General features: G+C 41.7%; 1 protein-coding gene across 1 annotated transcript; it reads left to right on the forward strand.

Moving 5' to 3' along the window:
• The first annotated feature begins 56 nt into the window (after nucleotides 1-56).
• Nucleotides 57-12,045, forward strand: RSL1D1 (ribosomal L1 domain containing 1). The gene is made up of 9 exons (XM_006190989.3): nucleotides 57-231; nucleotides 935-1,074; nucleotides 2,573-2,711; nucleotides 3,569-3,717; nucleotides 3,805-3,906; nucleotides 6,020-6,113; nucleotides 6,197-6,322; nucleotides 8,288-8,560; nucleotides 9,758-12,045. Exons 1-9 carry the CDS (start codon nucleotides 127-129, stop codon nucleotides 10,082-10,084), a joined length of 1,455 nt encoding a protein of 484 aa, XP_006191051.2. The 5' UTR covers nucleotides 57-126; the 3' UTR covers nucleotides 10,085-12,045.
• The last annotated feature ends 5,170 nt before the right edge of the window (nucleotides 12,046-17,215 follow it).

The raw sequence follows: 17,215 nt of genomic DNA on the forward strand, positions 1-17,215 counted from the left end.
TCCCGGATGTGACGCAAGGGCCTGGTCCCCGCCCCCCGGCTTCCGGCTACGAGCCCAGGTTCGCGCGTGCGCAAGGGGAGCCAGCTCCCGGGATCCGCACGCGCATCTGCACGAGGTGAAGAAGAAATGGAGGACTCGGCCTCGGCCCAGGTTCCACCGTCCGCCTCCACCGCAACTTCAGCCTCGACTCCTGCGACTCCAGCCGCACTGGAGCAGCTGGACGAAGAGCAGGTGTGTGGCCCCTAGGGAAGAGTTCGGAAGCCGGGTGGCCGTGGCCTTGTGAGTTGCGGGGTGCCGAGTGCGGGCTCCGCGCCTGAGTAGACGCCTCCGGAGCTTTGGGAGGGTCATTGGTTCGCGGTGCCCTCCGCTCGTCCGCTCCTTTATACGCGTGGGTAGGTGCCCGCTTCCCCCAGCCCTGCACCCTGGCTCTGTTGAGTTGGATTGCAGGTATAATTTGGGTTCTAAGGTGAGATCCACCTGGCTCTGCTTCCCTGCCGTTTGACTTTTGACCAGTCGCTTGATTTTACAAGGCTCAGTTATTTCGTGTTTAAATGCGCTCTACTGCCTTCTACTCTGCTCTCCAGGGTCAGAGGAGGTGATGCACGTAAAGCGCGGTGACCAGGGGCCTGGAACCTAATAAGCGCGCAGGAAATGCTAGATACAGATGTACTGCGCTTTTACGAGGATTACTGCCTTCAACGTCGAGCGCAGGGGAATCGTGTTACCATCTGGCTCAATGTCTTACGTAGAAGAGGCTCTTTTCTGTAGACGATGCTATTAGCCGATACTGAGGTGTCTACATTCCTCTGAGTACAAATTGCAGGATCCTGATGGATATGGTTGTGGAGGTTACCTTCTAAAATAGAATTTGAGCAGGGGTAAATTATGGGAATTCGGTTGAGATTTATCTTACTTGAGTATCTCCACTTTGCAGGTTAGAAAGGCAGTAGAGGCTCTCTTGGCACATTCCAGATCAAGGAAAAACCCGAATGGATTGCTTTTGAATGAGAATGAAAATTTCTTTTTAATGGTGATATTATGGAGGATTCCAAGTAAAGAACTGCGGGTCAAATTGTAAGTTCGGGTTTTCTGTCTTTGCTGGTTTTATCTGCATTCTGTGGTACTTTTAACAGTTGGCAACTTAGTTTCTAGTGGAAACTTGGCAGATTCAAAGTATCTGAGTTGGAAATAATTGTACCTAAAAAAGTCCCATAGGAATTCAGACGTGCTTAAATTTTCCAGAACTTTTCACCAGTGTTCTGGATATATGGTGGTTGGTTTAACCTGAACAGTTATGTTGAATTGGAAAACCTGGTTTTTGAGAGGACACAGTTTAGAATAAATTAAACAGCTTTTGTATTTTCATAGATTATGTTATCTTTCCACGTCAGGCCAGTTCCAAGCTAAAATTCCTGAGGTTCTGAACTCACTCTTTTATACAGAGACTGTTAAAAAAAACTTGGCAGCAAACTCCTTGTAGAAAAGAAACCCATGGTGGTTACACATTCTTACTGCTAGGACTCTTTATGTCAGAGATGCCCGACTTAACAATAAAAATACAAGCAATTTTTTAGGGTAAGTAGGTCATAATTATACTAAAAAAAAAAAAAGATTCAGATTTAACTGGGTGTCTTGTATTCTGTCTGGCAACCCTGCCTCTCTGGAATTCTCATTTCTTGGGTGTCAGAAGAGCAGCTCTGCTATAGAAAGCAGTGTGTGGGATAGCTTCTTTCTTTTCTTTTCCCCATAGGAAAAAGGGGTGGGAGTGTGGGTTAAGAATGTTTACAAATTGGAAAGACCCTTTTGATCTTCAGATTCTCTCTTAACTCACCTTCACAAACTGCCGCAGCCCAATTGCCTTAGTTTTTGCTTTATGTATCTGGTGTGTCTTCTTGATTGCACACCTCTGCCCAGGCACTTTTCCCTTCTGGAAAGCCCTCTGAGCTTCTCCAGGATATTTTCCCAGCTGCTCACTTCTTGGTGAGCCAGCTCTGCAGCACCTCCATCTCCTTTGCCAAGTCATACTTCTGTGGCTTGCTCTCTTCCTAAACCGAGGAGATGTTTCCTCGGAACATGTAGGCCTAGAATGTGGGCGAATCCTTTTTTCCTCTTTGAGACTCAACTTGATGCATGTTTGCTGGTCCCTGTTGGTTTTCTCCGTTCTCTGTTTCATCTAGTAAGAGTTAAGTTGTTTATGGAGCCCAGGGGTGTTTTGCAGAGTAAAGTTCTGAAGAAACATTATGGTACATGTGCATATATAGCAACATATAAAATAAGAATGTGCACTGTTTTGAGTCTCTTTGATTGTATCTCAACTCTGATTGTATCCCAAATATTAATTGATTTTTTGGCTTGTAGATATTTGTGGTGATTTAGTGTTTGAATCTTAATTCTCTCCTGTGTACTACTAAAAACCGGATATATTTATAAACGTTCTCAGTAGCATATTTACTTAAAAAGCATGAATGAAGCTTATTGAAACAACAGTGAATTTATTGTGTCCTACGGAATATAAACATATGTTATCAGTTATAATGCTTTATTCCTCATTTTTTTCTTGTGTATTTTGCAGGTCCTTGCCTCATTGTATTCGATCAGATTTAGCAGATATCTGTTTATTTACCAAAGACGAACCGAATTTAACTCCTGAACAGACAGAACGTTTTTATAAGAAGCTTTTGAACAAGCATAAGATTAAAACCATTTCTCAGGTAGGGAGCAGGTTAATATTTTCAAGGCAATTCAAAGATTAGTTTCAACTGAAGTGACAAGTAATACATTCTTATATCACCTGGTACATATTTCTCTTTTAAGAGTTTGATTTCAAACTTACTTTTCTCTTTTTCATTTAATTCTCATTGGCTTTAGGTAGGGCAGTTCCCTCTTCCCTGTGACGGATGAGCTGTTGAGGTTTATTTTCCTAAAAGCTCAGTGTCTACATCAGTAACTTCTATACCTTAAAAGATTTTCCAGAAGGTTGCTCTGTTATGTGCTCCTCTCTACTTCCAGGGCGTCCCAGGTTTGCCTCTGACTTGGCACTTCTCGCGCTTTTTGTAGCTTTTGGTCCAGTTTCTCTCAGGGAGGGTCCCGACTCCCTTGCCCCTGTGCCCCCAGCATTCAGCCTTGAGCCCATGCTGCTTCAGACACCCACGTGTTCACACAACTGTGGCTCCGGCGCATTTTGAAATCTGGATACAAATTGTCCCAGTGTTTCTTGTTATTGTTTGGGTTCTTAACTTACGTTTTCACACTTTTTTTCCTTTCTTTTTTTTTTTTAAATTATAGTTGGTTTACAATATTGTTGGTTTCAAGTGTACAGCATAGTGATTCAGGGTTTTTGTTTATTTTGGAGATTCTATTCTATTATAGGTTATTACAAGATACTGGGTATAGTTCCCTGTGCTGTCATCCTTATCACTTATCTATTTTATATGTAGGCGTTTGTTGATCCCACACTCCTAATTTGTCCCTCCCCCCACCCCCTGGTAACCAGAAGTTTTCTACATCTGTGAGTCTGTTGCTGTTTTGTGTACAGATTCATGTTTCTACATTTTCTTACGTTTTCCAGATTATACCCCTCCGAACTTTAAAAAAGGAATATAAAGCTTATGAAGCCAAGCAGCGCCTCTTGAGTAGTTTCAACTTCTTCCTTGCCGATGCTAGAATCAGACGGCTCTTACCCTCACACCTTGGGAAGCATTTCTACAATAGAAAGAAGTGAGTTTCCCAGCAATGACAGGACTTGAGTAGCATGAAATTTGTAGGTGTGTGTGTGCTGCCCTAAATGCCTGTGTGTCGTTCTAGAGTTCCAGTGCCTGTAAACCTTCTGGCCAAGAATTTATCCAAAGAGATCAATGACTGTGTCGGGGGAACCGTTTTAAACATCTCTAAAAGTGGTTCTTGCAGGTAAGTAGAAGGCATTCACGTGTGCCTTTGTTTAATCTTACATTTAATAATGATTTTACAAACTTTTTTTGTATAAGATAGTGTTAATGAAACCAGATCATTCTGTTAAAACTAAAATTCTTTCTTTAGGAGTATTCAGTTCTCGAGAACAGTACTGCATCCTAGAACTTTCCACAGTAATGGAGATGGTCTATAGCTGTGCAAACTCACAAGAAAATTGGCCACATGTGGCTGCTGCAGCCAAGGAACTGAATTTCAAACTTTACTTGATCTTAACTTATTTTCAGTTTAAAAATGCACGTGTGGCTAGTGCTAATGTTGACTCTGTTAGACAGGGCACCTCTAGACTCAGGAAAGCAGGAGAATAAGACTGATGCTTAGAGAACATTTGTGGTACTGGGCGTTCGTGTTGACTGGCACCACATTATCCTTTAAAGTAAAGGTCCACTTCAGTCTTGCTTTAACTTCTTGTTTAATGAATTCCGTGTCCCTCCTGTTCCATCATCCTGTCTAGTGTCTGTGTTATTGCATTGATCTTCTCTTTTCTCTGGACGCTGAGCTGGGTGGACTCCCCACACCCAGCCCCAGATACCAACCAAGACGTTTTAGGGCAGTGAGTGCGTTCCAGCTTCCAGGTGGATAGTGTGGCTCAGCTTTTTTTTTTTAATTTATTTATTAGGCTGAGAAGCAGGTTAAGTTTGAGTTTGTGGGGAGGAAGGGAGTTTTAAGCATATTCAAAAGCATTTCATTAAACACTTAATCTGATGACTGGAGGGGGGTGGTCTGTGGTGTAGGGATGGGCACCTGCCAGTAGGGCAGGGCTGTAGGGTGCAACCCTTCCTCCCAGAGAGACCCCAGGAGCCCATGTCTACCCAGTGCTCACATATATCATAAAACAGGGCCACCAAAATGTCTTGACTCTGCTCACCAGAGAGGCCAGTCCTCAGCAGTGTCTCCAGGTAGGCCGGAGCAGGGTATGGCGAGGCAAGACTGGTGGACTCTGGTGTTGCCTTCTGCCAACAGGTAGGGACCCCCCGGATTGGTTGTAATTAAGCAGCTGAGAAGAGTTGATGGTCAGGCCTGGACCCAAGCCCCTCTCCTCCTTTGATTATAAGCTGACATTAAAGTGGTGGCTCTGGAAGGTCAGAGGTCTGGTTCATGGGATCAGTGAACAGCTGGGAAAGGGGGCAGCACCATGAAGGCAGGTGAAGGAGTAGCTGTCTTTTGCCCCAGGGGTTCTTCCAAGCCAAAACCCACAGCTTAAGAAAAATTCTGGACAACTAATAAGAATACAAAGTCTAAACCATTCCTTCATCTCTTTTCCCATCTTTCCCCAACAGTAGTTTTCTGTCTTCCTCCCCACAACACCCAATTCTTGCCATCCTTCCATCTGGGAAGCCCGGGGTGTACTTGCAGGTTGGTGGCAGGGGGCACACAGAGTGAGCAGAGCCCCTTTGGCTAGAGGCAGGTGGAAGCACCAGCCCGTGTCCTCCTCGTTCTGCAGACACCTCACCAACAGCCGGCCTGCCTGTCAGCTCCCATGGCAGGAAGGATGGGGACTGGCACGGACCAGCAGACCCAGTAGCTGAGCAGTGGCACTTCTGGGCTTCCCTGTTGGCTTGTGTCTGCACTGTGCCTCAGCTGAAGGGATGGTCTTGCTTTTGGCCAGAAGACGCTGCATACCATCATATTTGTCTTAGAGATGGCAGCTGCTTCCGGGCAGTGGACCTTTACAGTCCTCGTGGGGGGAGTTCTGTTTCAGAACAGCCACTCCTGGGGGTAATTGTGCTCAGGCTGACTCAGTGACCTGTGTTTTCTAGGATGAAGGTAGAGCTCCCTTTGGCCCTGCCGCTGACCCTCCCACCCTCACATGGTTAGGCGCCAACTCCTCAGTCACCTCTTAATGGTAGGACATATGTCAGGAGGACAGCATTTTTAGAACATAAAAGATGATCATCTTCCTTTCAAATCGAGAACCTAAAGATTTTAATTTTTCCTACCTTGAAATGTTTTCAGGATTGTGTGTGTATTTCTCACATACTTGCCTTTGCTTTATTTTGAAAAACAAAAAATTTTTTTAAATCTTTATGTCTAATGCTTTATTAAATTTCAGTACCATACGCATCGGTCACACTGGAATGCAGGTTCAGCACATCGTCGAAAATGTCGTTGCTGTCACAAAAAGGCTTTCACAGAAACTGCCGGAGGTACAGTCTAGCAGATGCTTTAACCAGTCGTTTGTTTAAAAGGAACAAAGCATGTGCAGCTGATGTCACTCTTCTTGTTTCAGAAGTGGGAGAGCGTGAAGCTCTTGTACGTGAAGACCGAGAGATCGGTGTCCCTGCCTGTCTTCTCTTCGTTTGTCAGCAGCCGGGGTGAAGCCAAGGGACTGCGCACACCGAGTCAGAAGAAGAAAGTAAGTACAAATCCAGACCCTGGACAGGCTTAATTGGGTGTAAACACGGCTGGACAAGAGAGAACGGAAGGACTGATGGGGCTCAGAAGGGACCTGTGTGGTGGTGAGGGGAGCTGAGAGGAAGAGGAAAACCAGAATCTAGTCTATTAAGTCCTTGCTTACTTATAGGCAGATTTTAAGATTGTATGAGGCTGACAGATACCCCTTGGTTTTGCTGGGTAGGTTTTCTGTCCTCCTGGTTCTACTGCAGAAGGAGCCACAGGAGAGAAAATGAAATTGTTTGCTCTCAGTTGGACCAGTCTCCTAGTTTATTCAGTCTTTCTCCAGCCACATACTTGTGTCCAATGAGTTTTTAGACACGATCTTTTTATTTTTTTACTTTTGTAAGTTCCATGTTTTGTTCTTTTTCAAGTTGGCTGTACTGTACCTTTTTTGGTTTCCTGTTATCTATGAATATTCTTCCAGTTTGTCTTCATTCTTGTAACGTGTTAAGTGTCGTTGTTCTGTTGTCTGATAATTGACATAATAGGTGATGCAGCTGCTTGTCTCTCCCTGCTGGTGCCTTATGTGCTTGGTTATCTTGGACTTTGTGGTGGTCATTCCATTTGGGAAGTTATTTGTAGGCTAATCTGATGGGCGGGATGAAGATCTTTCTTTCCCCAGAGGGTTTACACTTACGACGGCCACACACCTTGGGGCACTCACCGAAAGCACATTCAAGGCTTGAGGTTCCCAATGACAAAAACCCACCCATCATGATAAATCCTCACAGCTCAGCCTCCTGTTTCTCTCTACCCTGAGGGTCTGACTCATTGGGGTCCCAGCTTATTGTGAAGGGAGTTTTCTCTTCGAATCCCTGCCTGGTGTGGACGCTGGGGTTTGATTTCTCTCCGCACCCCTGCCCTCCTGCTCCCACTCTTACACAACTCTTGAAAGTTAGGCATAGGCAAATACTCTCAGGGCAAAAATTGCTTATAGTGTAATCAGCTTGTCAGTGCTTTTATGAAAAAAAATTTAATATTTTGCCCCACTTTTTTACTCATTTTCATTGGGAGGAGAATCCGGAATAACAAGACTGCTATAAGTGGAAGCAGGAAGTCTGAATTTTTTGCCATGTGTCAGCAGATTCAGTTGAGGGCTTTGTGAAGATGTTGGAATTGCTGGTTAGGATGGAATTTGGACGCCACTGTAGATGTTATTAAACAGTACTGTGTGGTGAGGGTGATGGGCCTCTAGCTATGTAAACGTGTTACTGTTTTAACTCTTAATCACAAACTGAGGTAGGAATAAAAAAAAGCAGGTTTTTTGTTTTTGTTTTTTGCGACAGTTTCATGGGGATGTCCAGTCACCCATCTCTGTCGGTGTGGTTCCCCCGAACAGATGGCCAAAATTTGCGAGGCCCTTGTATAAAGGGGCGTAGTGTTTGCACGTTAGCTGTGCATATCCTCCACATCTTTTAAACCACCTTTAGATTACTTATAAGACCTAATACAGTGTAAATGCTATGTAAAGAGTTGCCAGAGTACAGCAAATTCAAGTTTTACTTTTTGGAACTTTTTGGGTTCTTTTTTTCCTGAATATTTTTTGATTTGAGGCTGGTTGAATCTGCAGATGTGGGACCTGCACACGCGGAAGACCAGCTGATTCACATCACGTATTACGTAGTCTGGATGACTTGTGACTGGCCTGTAAATGGGGTTGACTCCACAAAACCTGTGACTGCATACTTCAGATACCCAGATTCTCAGTATAATTTACCCCATAAAATGCATCTTTGGCTGTGACTCCAAGACACTGGAGTTGGGGTTCAGGTGCTGGTGGTGGGGTTCGTTTACTGGGGTCTTGTACAGGTCAAGGCCCTTTCAGGGAGCTTATGAATAACCTGACTGCAAGTGCTAAGTCTGTGCCATTTATTTACCAACAAAAAGTTTCCCCTACTAAAATTATGCTTAATTTTTTGGGTAGGATGCGAAGAAAGGCCGAAAGAGGATAGAATATTTTAAAAAACAACGGGAGAAGAAAGGAAAACAAAAACTTATGAAACAGGCTGGGAAGGCTGCATCAGCCCCAACTACAGATGAAGTGGCCCCCAAAACTGGTGGTGCTCCAGCACAGGACCCTGGACCCCAGAAGGTGGCCAGTGGAGTAAGAGCCCAGCCCAAACCACAAGATGAATCTGAAGAGGAAATCCCACTCCTGGTACCAGCGAGGGAAACTCCAGCTGCAGGAAACGTGGAGGTATTTTCATTAATGGTTTTTATTCATCATGGACAGGTTCCGGGCCCCCGTGTGTCAGGCAGGCACCGCTGAGTACAGGCAGCGCTTCGCAGCTGGGGGTCGTCATTTGTAGAAGTCTCTTTCAAGTGAGACCTGTTCCACCAACGATTGTGAAGAGATAGATGAAAAATACTAGGGTTAACCCCAAGAACCCCTGAGCTAGTTACCCCGACTGACTTTACCCTCCTCTGAGGTATGGGAGTGGGGTATAGTCAGCACGGCCTCTTGTGTACCTTAGAATCAAGGGAGACTCGGCTGGATAAATAATTTTAAGAAACATTGCCTGCCTGTGGTTTTGAAAAGCAGGTTCAGTCTCTGAAGGTGAGTCATCACATACTTCATCTCAGAAAACTTGCCAGAGGAAACTTGGATACTGGATCCTTCATCTGAAACCTTTCAAATACCCTGCCTTGCATGGTTCCTAACAGAAATCTGACTTAATGGGTTTCAGGGGAGATGATGTAAAGGAACTGAGTTTTTATTGTGGGGTTCTCTGATACTGCTTTTATTCATACTTATAGTATCCATCCAGCTATTGGAGGGGACCTCTGGAAAATAAGGGAAGAAATGGTCCCTAGAAGACTAGAGGGCTTCCCCTACCATCCATGAACAAGACCCGTGTAAGGGGCTCATGGCACATCTTATGGCACAGCCCGTACCTAAATCATCAGCCATATCATCTAGAGTGCTTGGAAAATCCAGAATTCCCAGCCTTGAGCACAGTCCCATCAAAGGATCTGTGACTCACATCCTGGGAAATGGATTTTTCTAACAGTTACCATTGGTTTTTACACACTTTGTTTGGGAACCAACCCCCTGCCCTAACCCATGTGCAAGGAGTTTACAGCTGAAGGTGAAGAATAGTCAGGGTTAGATCACAGGTCTCCCTGCTGTGCTCCCAGTGTGTTCTTCCAGGAGCCCTTAACCCCAGCCATGGGGAAAGATGGTTTTCCTCTGATTGGAACAGAAGGTGTTGCAGTCCTTTTTACAGCAATGAATGATAGGATGTAACTACCTTACAAAACGTTTGCAAGGTAGAAGGAAAAAAGCTGTTCCTTGTTCATCATGCTGAGGACAATGAATCTTGAAGTTACATTGTCAGTCGTCCTGTCCCCTCTCCTCTTTGTCCCCTGACTTAACTTTTTTCTTTTTCTTTAGATACAAAAACATGCCACAGGAAAGAAGTCTCCAAAGAAGAGTCCTGGTCCCAATACACCTCGTGGGAAGAAGAGAAAGGCCTCCCCGGCTTTGGAGACCCCGACAGCTGTGGAGCCCAAGACCCCAGGTAAAGGCACAGGGAAGAAGGCAAAAATCAAAGAAGAGGTGGAGAAAGAAAGAAACTCTTCGCTGGGGAAGAAAGACCCAAGACAATCTCCCAAAAAGCCAGAGGCCAAGTTCTTCACTACTGCTAGCAAATCTGCAAAAAAAGCTCCCCAAACCCCCAAACAATGGCCAAAAAAATCCAAAGTACCCCAGTTAACCTAAAATCAGAGACTCAACCAGCAGGAAACTCATCAGAGCTATCCAAAGAGCTTTTTAAAAATACCTGGGTCCTGACCCCCACTGCAGCCTCCGAGTGAGGCCTAGACTCTTTAAAACTTCCACAAGTAATTCTCATGTATGTTCATGGGTGTGAGAACCAGTAGTTTGAAGTAAATCCATTTATTTCATTGCTCTTCTGTGTATTTGCTAATATAATAGAAAATGTTTCTCTGGTTGTGTTTTTTATTATTAAAGTATAATACCTGCTTCTCAGTATACTATTGGCATTCCGTATCTTGTGGGTTTTACTAGAATGCCTACGATGCGACCCTTTTCCTCATCTGCTTTAAACCATTCATTCACATAGGCTGCATTACAGTAATCTGCGCAAACATTTCCAAAGCTTGCCTGTAGGCCTCTGATGGGCTTGCTGCGTGCAAATCAGCCATGGAACTTAGCAACTCCAGTTTCTTGGCCCTCGTACCGAGATGGTATACCTTGGTGGGTCTTGGGAAAGCTGTGCAATCAAAGTTAAAATAATTGATGGTAGTTAGCAGCCAAGGTTGCACGTCACCTGGTTAGCCTGTATTTGTTGAGGGAAATTAAGATGGAGTCATTCATAGAGGCACTGAACTGAATCCTGCGTGCTAGAGGCAAGAAAATAATTTATTTTCCATAAGCCTTTCCATCTTCCTCCAGATTACTCCTCACCCTATATGGACTTAACGTCTATGTGACCACTGTAGGGTAGCAAGCTCGGGAGAGTAGACTGAAACTTTGGGTCATTATCAAAGAGGCAGTACATGACTTTTCGGGCACTCGACCCTTTCCTGGATTTGAACTGGGGTGCACATCTCTAGTGGTGAGTGATGTATTCACTATAGCACAGGAAAGGCCAGGGGAAGGCATACTTTCAAAGATCATGTGGTTCACGAACATAATGACTAAAGGAATAAGAGCTTTACGTAGTTCTCTGGCAAGTCAAGGAGTCAAGGCAGGTTTTGATTTTTAGCAGCACAAATTAAATTTCAATATTAACTTTCTAAATTGTGAAAGCCCCTAAAATACAAAATAATCCCACTGTCCTTTTAGGCTTTTGAAAGTGAGTGTACTACATTTAATGTGTTGTAGGTGTGTAGCTTAGCTGGTTGGTCTTCCATAGACACTAGGTTCTATGGGAAGGTGGTGGGAGAGACTGGCTTCACTTACTCAAAGGTGAAGGTTTAAGTCTCCTGCTTTGCATCCGGCAAACTCACCTGCGGAGTCATGCAGTCTATGCTCTGTGTGACGGTTTTCTGGGGATAGCTGTGTGGTTTTTAATCCCATCCTCCAGGCAACGAGAGATTTTGTAACCAAGTGGTTCTTTATAGCTTAGTCTCTTGAATATGATGTAGAAGTTTACCTTGTTCCATTGTGCTTCTGGTTTTCCCATGAGTTCTCGTAGTTCTCCATATTGCAAAGAGCAGGTTTATTTGTTTCTTGAGCAGAATGCTGGTTTTTTGATAGTAGAAGGCCAAAGTTGAGGAATTAGGAACAATTCTGTATTGTAGTGAAAAAGTTCAAATCAGAGTGCTAGCTTTCCAAGGCTTAGGAAGTATGGGGGGCACCTTACCTGTTGGCTGAGAGGGCCGTGAGCCAATAATGACCTACCTAGCGGCCAGGAAGGGTACTGGAAATCTATGCAGTAAATTACATTCTTTTGTGGGTGAAGAGGTCGAGTATGTGGGTTATGTTTCACTGGAAGTCAGTGCTGAACTTTCCGGATTCAGCTTCCATGCCATAGAGATTTAATGGACAAAACCAGATCTGGTGAGAGAAATGTGCAACATTTTTGCATGTAGAAATGTTTGAATCTTAGTTAAATTTTTTAGAGAAACTGTTAAAAAGCATGGAAAATATTTTAAATGCCTCGAATGTGTTTAAGACTGTCCAAGTGTTTAATAAAGTTCACATTGTATTTCATAGTCTCCTTGAGAAATCTTTAAATGTGAGTGTGAAGAAATGGTTAAGTCATGTTGCCTTATCACCAGACCAAAAACACTGTACCTACTTTCATGGGTATTTAAGGGTTTAATTAGCGAAGAAGTCTTTTGCCAATTAATTAAATATTGGAAGGTTCTTTACTACCTACATCTTTTTCTCCTTAAATTTGCTATATTTTCCTTGCCTGCAATTAGTGTGTTAGCAGTCAAAACACCAAGATTTCCAGCTAGGACTTCACGAACCTTAAGAAGCCCTCATCCATCCTTGGATCCTAAGGGAATTAATGCATGTGATCAAAGACCACAAAAAAGTTTTGGTTATAGTAATTTCAATATAATGGTCCTGGAAAGAGAAAACAGCGAATTATTTATGTGGTTATATTTACCTCCAGATTCTACATCTTAGCTCAACACCGTCTTAAGAGATTAACATCTTGTTTGTGTAACCAAAGGCATTTTCTATATTTGAAGCTACAGGAAGTAGGTCATATGTACAATTTTGACTCACCTAAAAAAAGATGTCTCCTAGCTGTCCAAAAGACATTAGCTGATGATGTAAGTTAGACAATCAACTTTTCATTAGAGATTTCCCTGACGGTCTATTCCTCCAGTGTACATAACCTTACAATGATGGGCTCAAAAACTTCATTGGACCTCAGTCATTAGGCCACCAAATTTTTATGTCACTCTTTCAGCCATCCACATATCCGTATATCCTCTATTGTTTTATTTTTACTTTTTTAGCTCTTTATTTTTATTGAAGTATAGTCAGTTTACAATGTGTCAATATCTGGTGTACAGCATAGTACTTCAGTCATACAGGAACATAAGTATATTTGTTTTCATATTCTTTTTCACCATAAATTACTACAAGATACTGAAATATAGTTCCCTGTGCTCTACAATGTGAACTTGTTTACACATATCCTTGAACCATTAAGTTCCTACAAACTGCCAAGGTACTAGACTTGGAAAACTAACGCGCAAAACACAACTTTGCACTTCAAGAGAATCCTAGTCTAGCCCAGCCTAGCATCCTCAGAATTTTGTTACAGAGGCAGCAGTTTGGCTGCAAGGAGGTGAGCCCAGGGGCTAGGGAACTTCTTTTGATGTCTGTCAATAACTCTTTTAAACTTAGAATGTATGTTTTTGGAAGGAAGAGCTAGTGGAGATCATGGGAAGGAACTAGAAAAAGAAGAACTAGACAGACCGAGGGAATAGAATAGAAGAATCCAGATTTTTTTTTTTTTTTTTTTTGACAAGAGTGGCAAGACAATTGAATGGGAAAAGAGAGTCTTTTCAACCAGTGGAAAATAAAATGGATCCTAGACCTAAATGTAAGTACTTGAGTGCTTGGAAGAAAACAGGAATACTCATGACCTTGGATGTTTCTTAGCTATGACAAGTAAGACACAAGTGATAAAAGAAAAATTGAAACATTGGACCACCCAAATTTAAAACTTGGTGCTATAAAGGACACCATCATAAAAGTGAGAAGACAACCTACAGAATGACGGGAGGTATCTGCGAATCATGTACTAGATAAGGGATGTCTATTTAGAGTATATAAATTCTTACAACTCAATAATAAAAACATGATCCAATTGTTTTTAATGGACATTTGCCCAAAGAAGATACATAACTGGCCACCAAGCACATGAAAAGATGGTTGACGTCGTTAGTCATCAGGAAAATACAAAATGACAATGAGATACTTCTTCACATTACTAAGATGGCTATAATCCAAAAGGCAATAACAAGATCAATGTGGAGAAATTGCAACCCTCATCCCATTGCAGGGGGGATCCAAACAGTACAACTGCCTTGGAAAACAGTGTGGTGTTTCCTGAAAGAGTTTAAGATGGAACACCCAAGTGCATTGAGAGCATATAGCCACAAAAATGACTTGTACATGAATGATTATAGCAGCATTATTCATAGTAGACAGGAAGTGAAAACAACCCAATGTCTATCACCTGATAAATGGATAAAGAAAATGTGATACGTCCATTCAATGGAATATTATTCAGCCATAAAAGGAATGAAATATTGATAGATGCTGCAACATGGATGAAACTTGAAAATACTATGATAAGTAAAGAAGCCAGACACAAAAATCATATATTGTAAGATTTCATTTATATAAAATGTCCAGAATAGGCAAAGCCATCTACAGAAAGTAAATTAGTGGTTACCAAGGTCATGGGGAGGAAGGGAGCAGGAAGTGATGACTAAAGGGTATGGTTTCTTCTGGGATGATGAAAATGTTCCAGAATTAGTAGTGATGGTTGTAGAGTTCTGTGAAAATACTAAGAAAAAAAAAAAAAAACCAACCGACTGAACTGTACATTTACGTTTTATTTTAATAAAATCCTAAAATACAGAAAACACTTTGAATTCTCCCCACAAATCTCATATAGATGCTTCTAAATCCCTTCCAGTCTATCCCTGTGTACCGCACAGATATTGACACATTCTAAGTGTGCCCTAACATGAGCAAACTGTGTATCCCCGGTATAGCAGAAAGGGAATTATTCTAGAGCCAGATGGAGTTGAGTTTCAATCCTAATTTTACGGTTTCTGTACCAGCACTCTGAGCCTCAACCTCTCAGAGCCTCAGACTGCTCATTTATAAAATGGGAATTAATATACTTACAAGATTGCACTTATAAAAGTGGCATATAGTAGCTGCTTAATAAGTCACATCTGATTTGATCACAAGCTTATAACTCAGGTTCACCTGTTGCCTGCAATGAAGCATTAAGCCTGCATCCTAGAGAAGGGCTTTAGCTTCTAAGTGGTCATGCCTATTGACACAGCAATTAGACTGTTAGGAATAGATGCTCATTTTAAAGAAACAATCAAAGTTGAATGCAATGATTTATATATAAGAAAGGTACTGATTTCTAATATGGGAAAAATAACAAGAAACAAATTTAATATAGTATTATTAGAGTAAGGATTTGGTTAAATCCTTAGGGTTTGGACACAGATCCTATGCAATCATTACAGATGATATAGAAAAACACGTAAAGAAATGTTTAAATTCATTGTTTAAATTAATAAACATGGATGTTTACTATTATTAACAGAACAGAGAAAGTTATATTATATACAGTCTCTTTCCAATTCTGAATAAAGTTTATATGTGCACCAAAAGACTGGAAATGCTAATTTCCACAAAATGCTAGTAACAGTTAATCTTTAAGTGGTGACTTATAGTTTGTTTTTATTCTTTAAGTGTTTCTATAATTTTCAAATTTTTCAAGAAGAGTAGGAATTATCTTTGTAATCAGAAAAAAAAAGTGTTCAAAAATAAAAGGAAGATTACTGAGTTTCTCTCCTTATCCTCATGACTTACTGAAAAGTTACAAGAAATGAAACTTATCAAAGGAAACTCCTAAACCCTGCATGGCAAATAACTAGTCAGAGAGGAGGAGGGTATAGCTCAAGAGCGCATGCTTAGCATTCTTGAGGTCCTGGATTCAATCCCCAGTACCTGCTCCAAACACAAATAAATAAATAAACCTAATTACTTCCCCTCCTCCAAAAAAAAAAAAAAAAAAAGAGAATATCAGTAGAGCAAAGACATCTGGTTTTTCCATCTCTGGGTCCTACCCAGACATTCCTCACTAACCTTACACTTAGATAATTCTTACATGGACACATATAGGTATTCTGTTGTTGTTTTTAAGACAAATTTTTTAGAGCAGTTTTAGGTTCACAGCAAAACTGAGCAGAAGTTACAGATTTCCCATACACCTCCTACCCAGCCCAGCCACCACAGGCACAGCCTTACCTATTCTCAAGTCCCCACCAGAGAGGTACATTTTTTACTACTGATGGACATACACTGATGTAGCGTTATCACTTAAAGTCCATAGTTTATATTAGGGTTCACTTTCGGTGTACATTTTATGGGTCTGGACAAATGTATAATGATACGTATCTACTATGATGGTTTCACACAGAGTATTTCCACTGCTCTACAAATCACCTGTGCACCACTTTTTATTCCTTTCCCCCTTCTCCCACCTCCAGAACCCCCAGCAACCATTGATATTTTTGTTCTGTATAGTTTTGCCTTTTCTGGAATGTTATATAGTTGGAATTATACAGTAGGCAGCCTTTTCAGGCTGGTTTCTTTCACTTAGTAATAAGCATTTAAGATTTCTCCATATCTTCTCATGATTTGATGGCACATTTCTTTTTAGTGCTAAATAATAGTCCATTGCCTGGAATATTACTATTATTGTGTGCCAAGTTTCTAGCAATTGTGAATAAAGCTGCTATAAACATCCATGTGCAGCTTTTCGTCTGGACGTCAGTTTTCGACTCCTTGAGCTAAATACCAAAGAGTGTGATTGCTGTATCATATGATTAGACTATGTTTAGTTTTGTACGAAACTGCTAAACTGTCTTCCGAAGTAGCTGTACCATTTTGCATCTCCACCAGCAATGAATGAGAGAGACTTGTCAGCATTTGGTGTTGTCAGTGTTCTGGATTTGGGCCATTCTAATCCGTGGGTAGTGGTATCTTATTTTAATTTGCATTTCTCTGATGACATATGATGTGGAACTCAATGTCATAATAGTGTTCTTTCAAGTTAAAAGGAACAAATGAAACTTGCACTCTGATGTAGGAATTCTTGATTATTCATTTGGGGAAACATGTAGAACCATATTTCAGGCATTGTACACATTCCTAGGATTTGATCATTTTGTGTTGGGCCAAGGTCTTTTTAACTTTCCTGAAATGAGGAAGAGTGGTGATTGCGCAGCAAAACGTGCTCAGATTTTCTCTCAGTAAGAGGCTTTTGTCTGTGTAGGTTAAGAAAAACCATTGATTTTTGAGTTGGTTAATAACCCCATTAATTAGAAGTCAAGCCTTTTCGCGTGGGTTCTGGTGTGTTCAGAAAATGCCAAGCAACCCATTTCTCTGTTAAAATACCAATCAAGACTTGAGTTATTTTGGTGGCTCTCTATTTAATTCCACAATCCACAAGTGATGCTTTCTATAACCAGTCAGCTCAGGAGACGTAGTGTACCTAATGCAAGGGCTGGAACTCAGCTGGCTGCTGAGAATACGGCAGGAAGCTTTCTTACAGACTTTTTACAAATGTATCTGTGTTTTATTTTGTTGTTGTTTTTT

Source organism: Camelus ferus, chromosome 18 (genome assembly GCF_009834535.1).
Source record: "Camelus ferus isolate YT-003-E chromosome 18, BCGSAC_Cfer_1.0, whole genome shotgun sequence".
Classification (NCBI taxonomy): Eukaryota; Metazoa; Chordata; class Mammalia; order Artiodactyla; family Camelidae; genus Camelus; species Camelus ferus.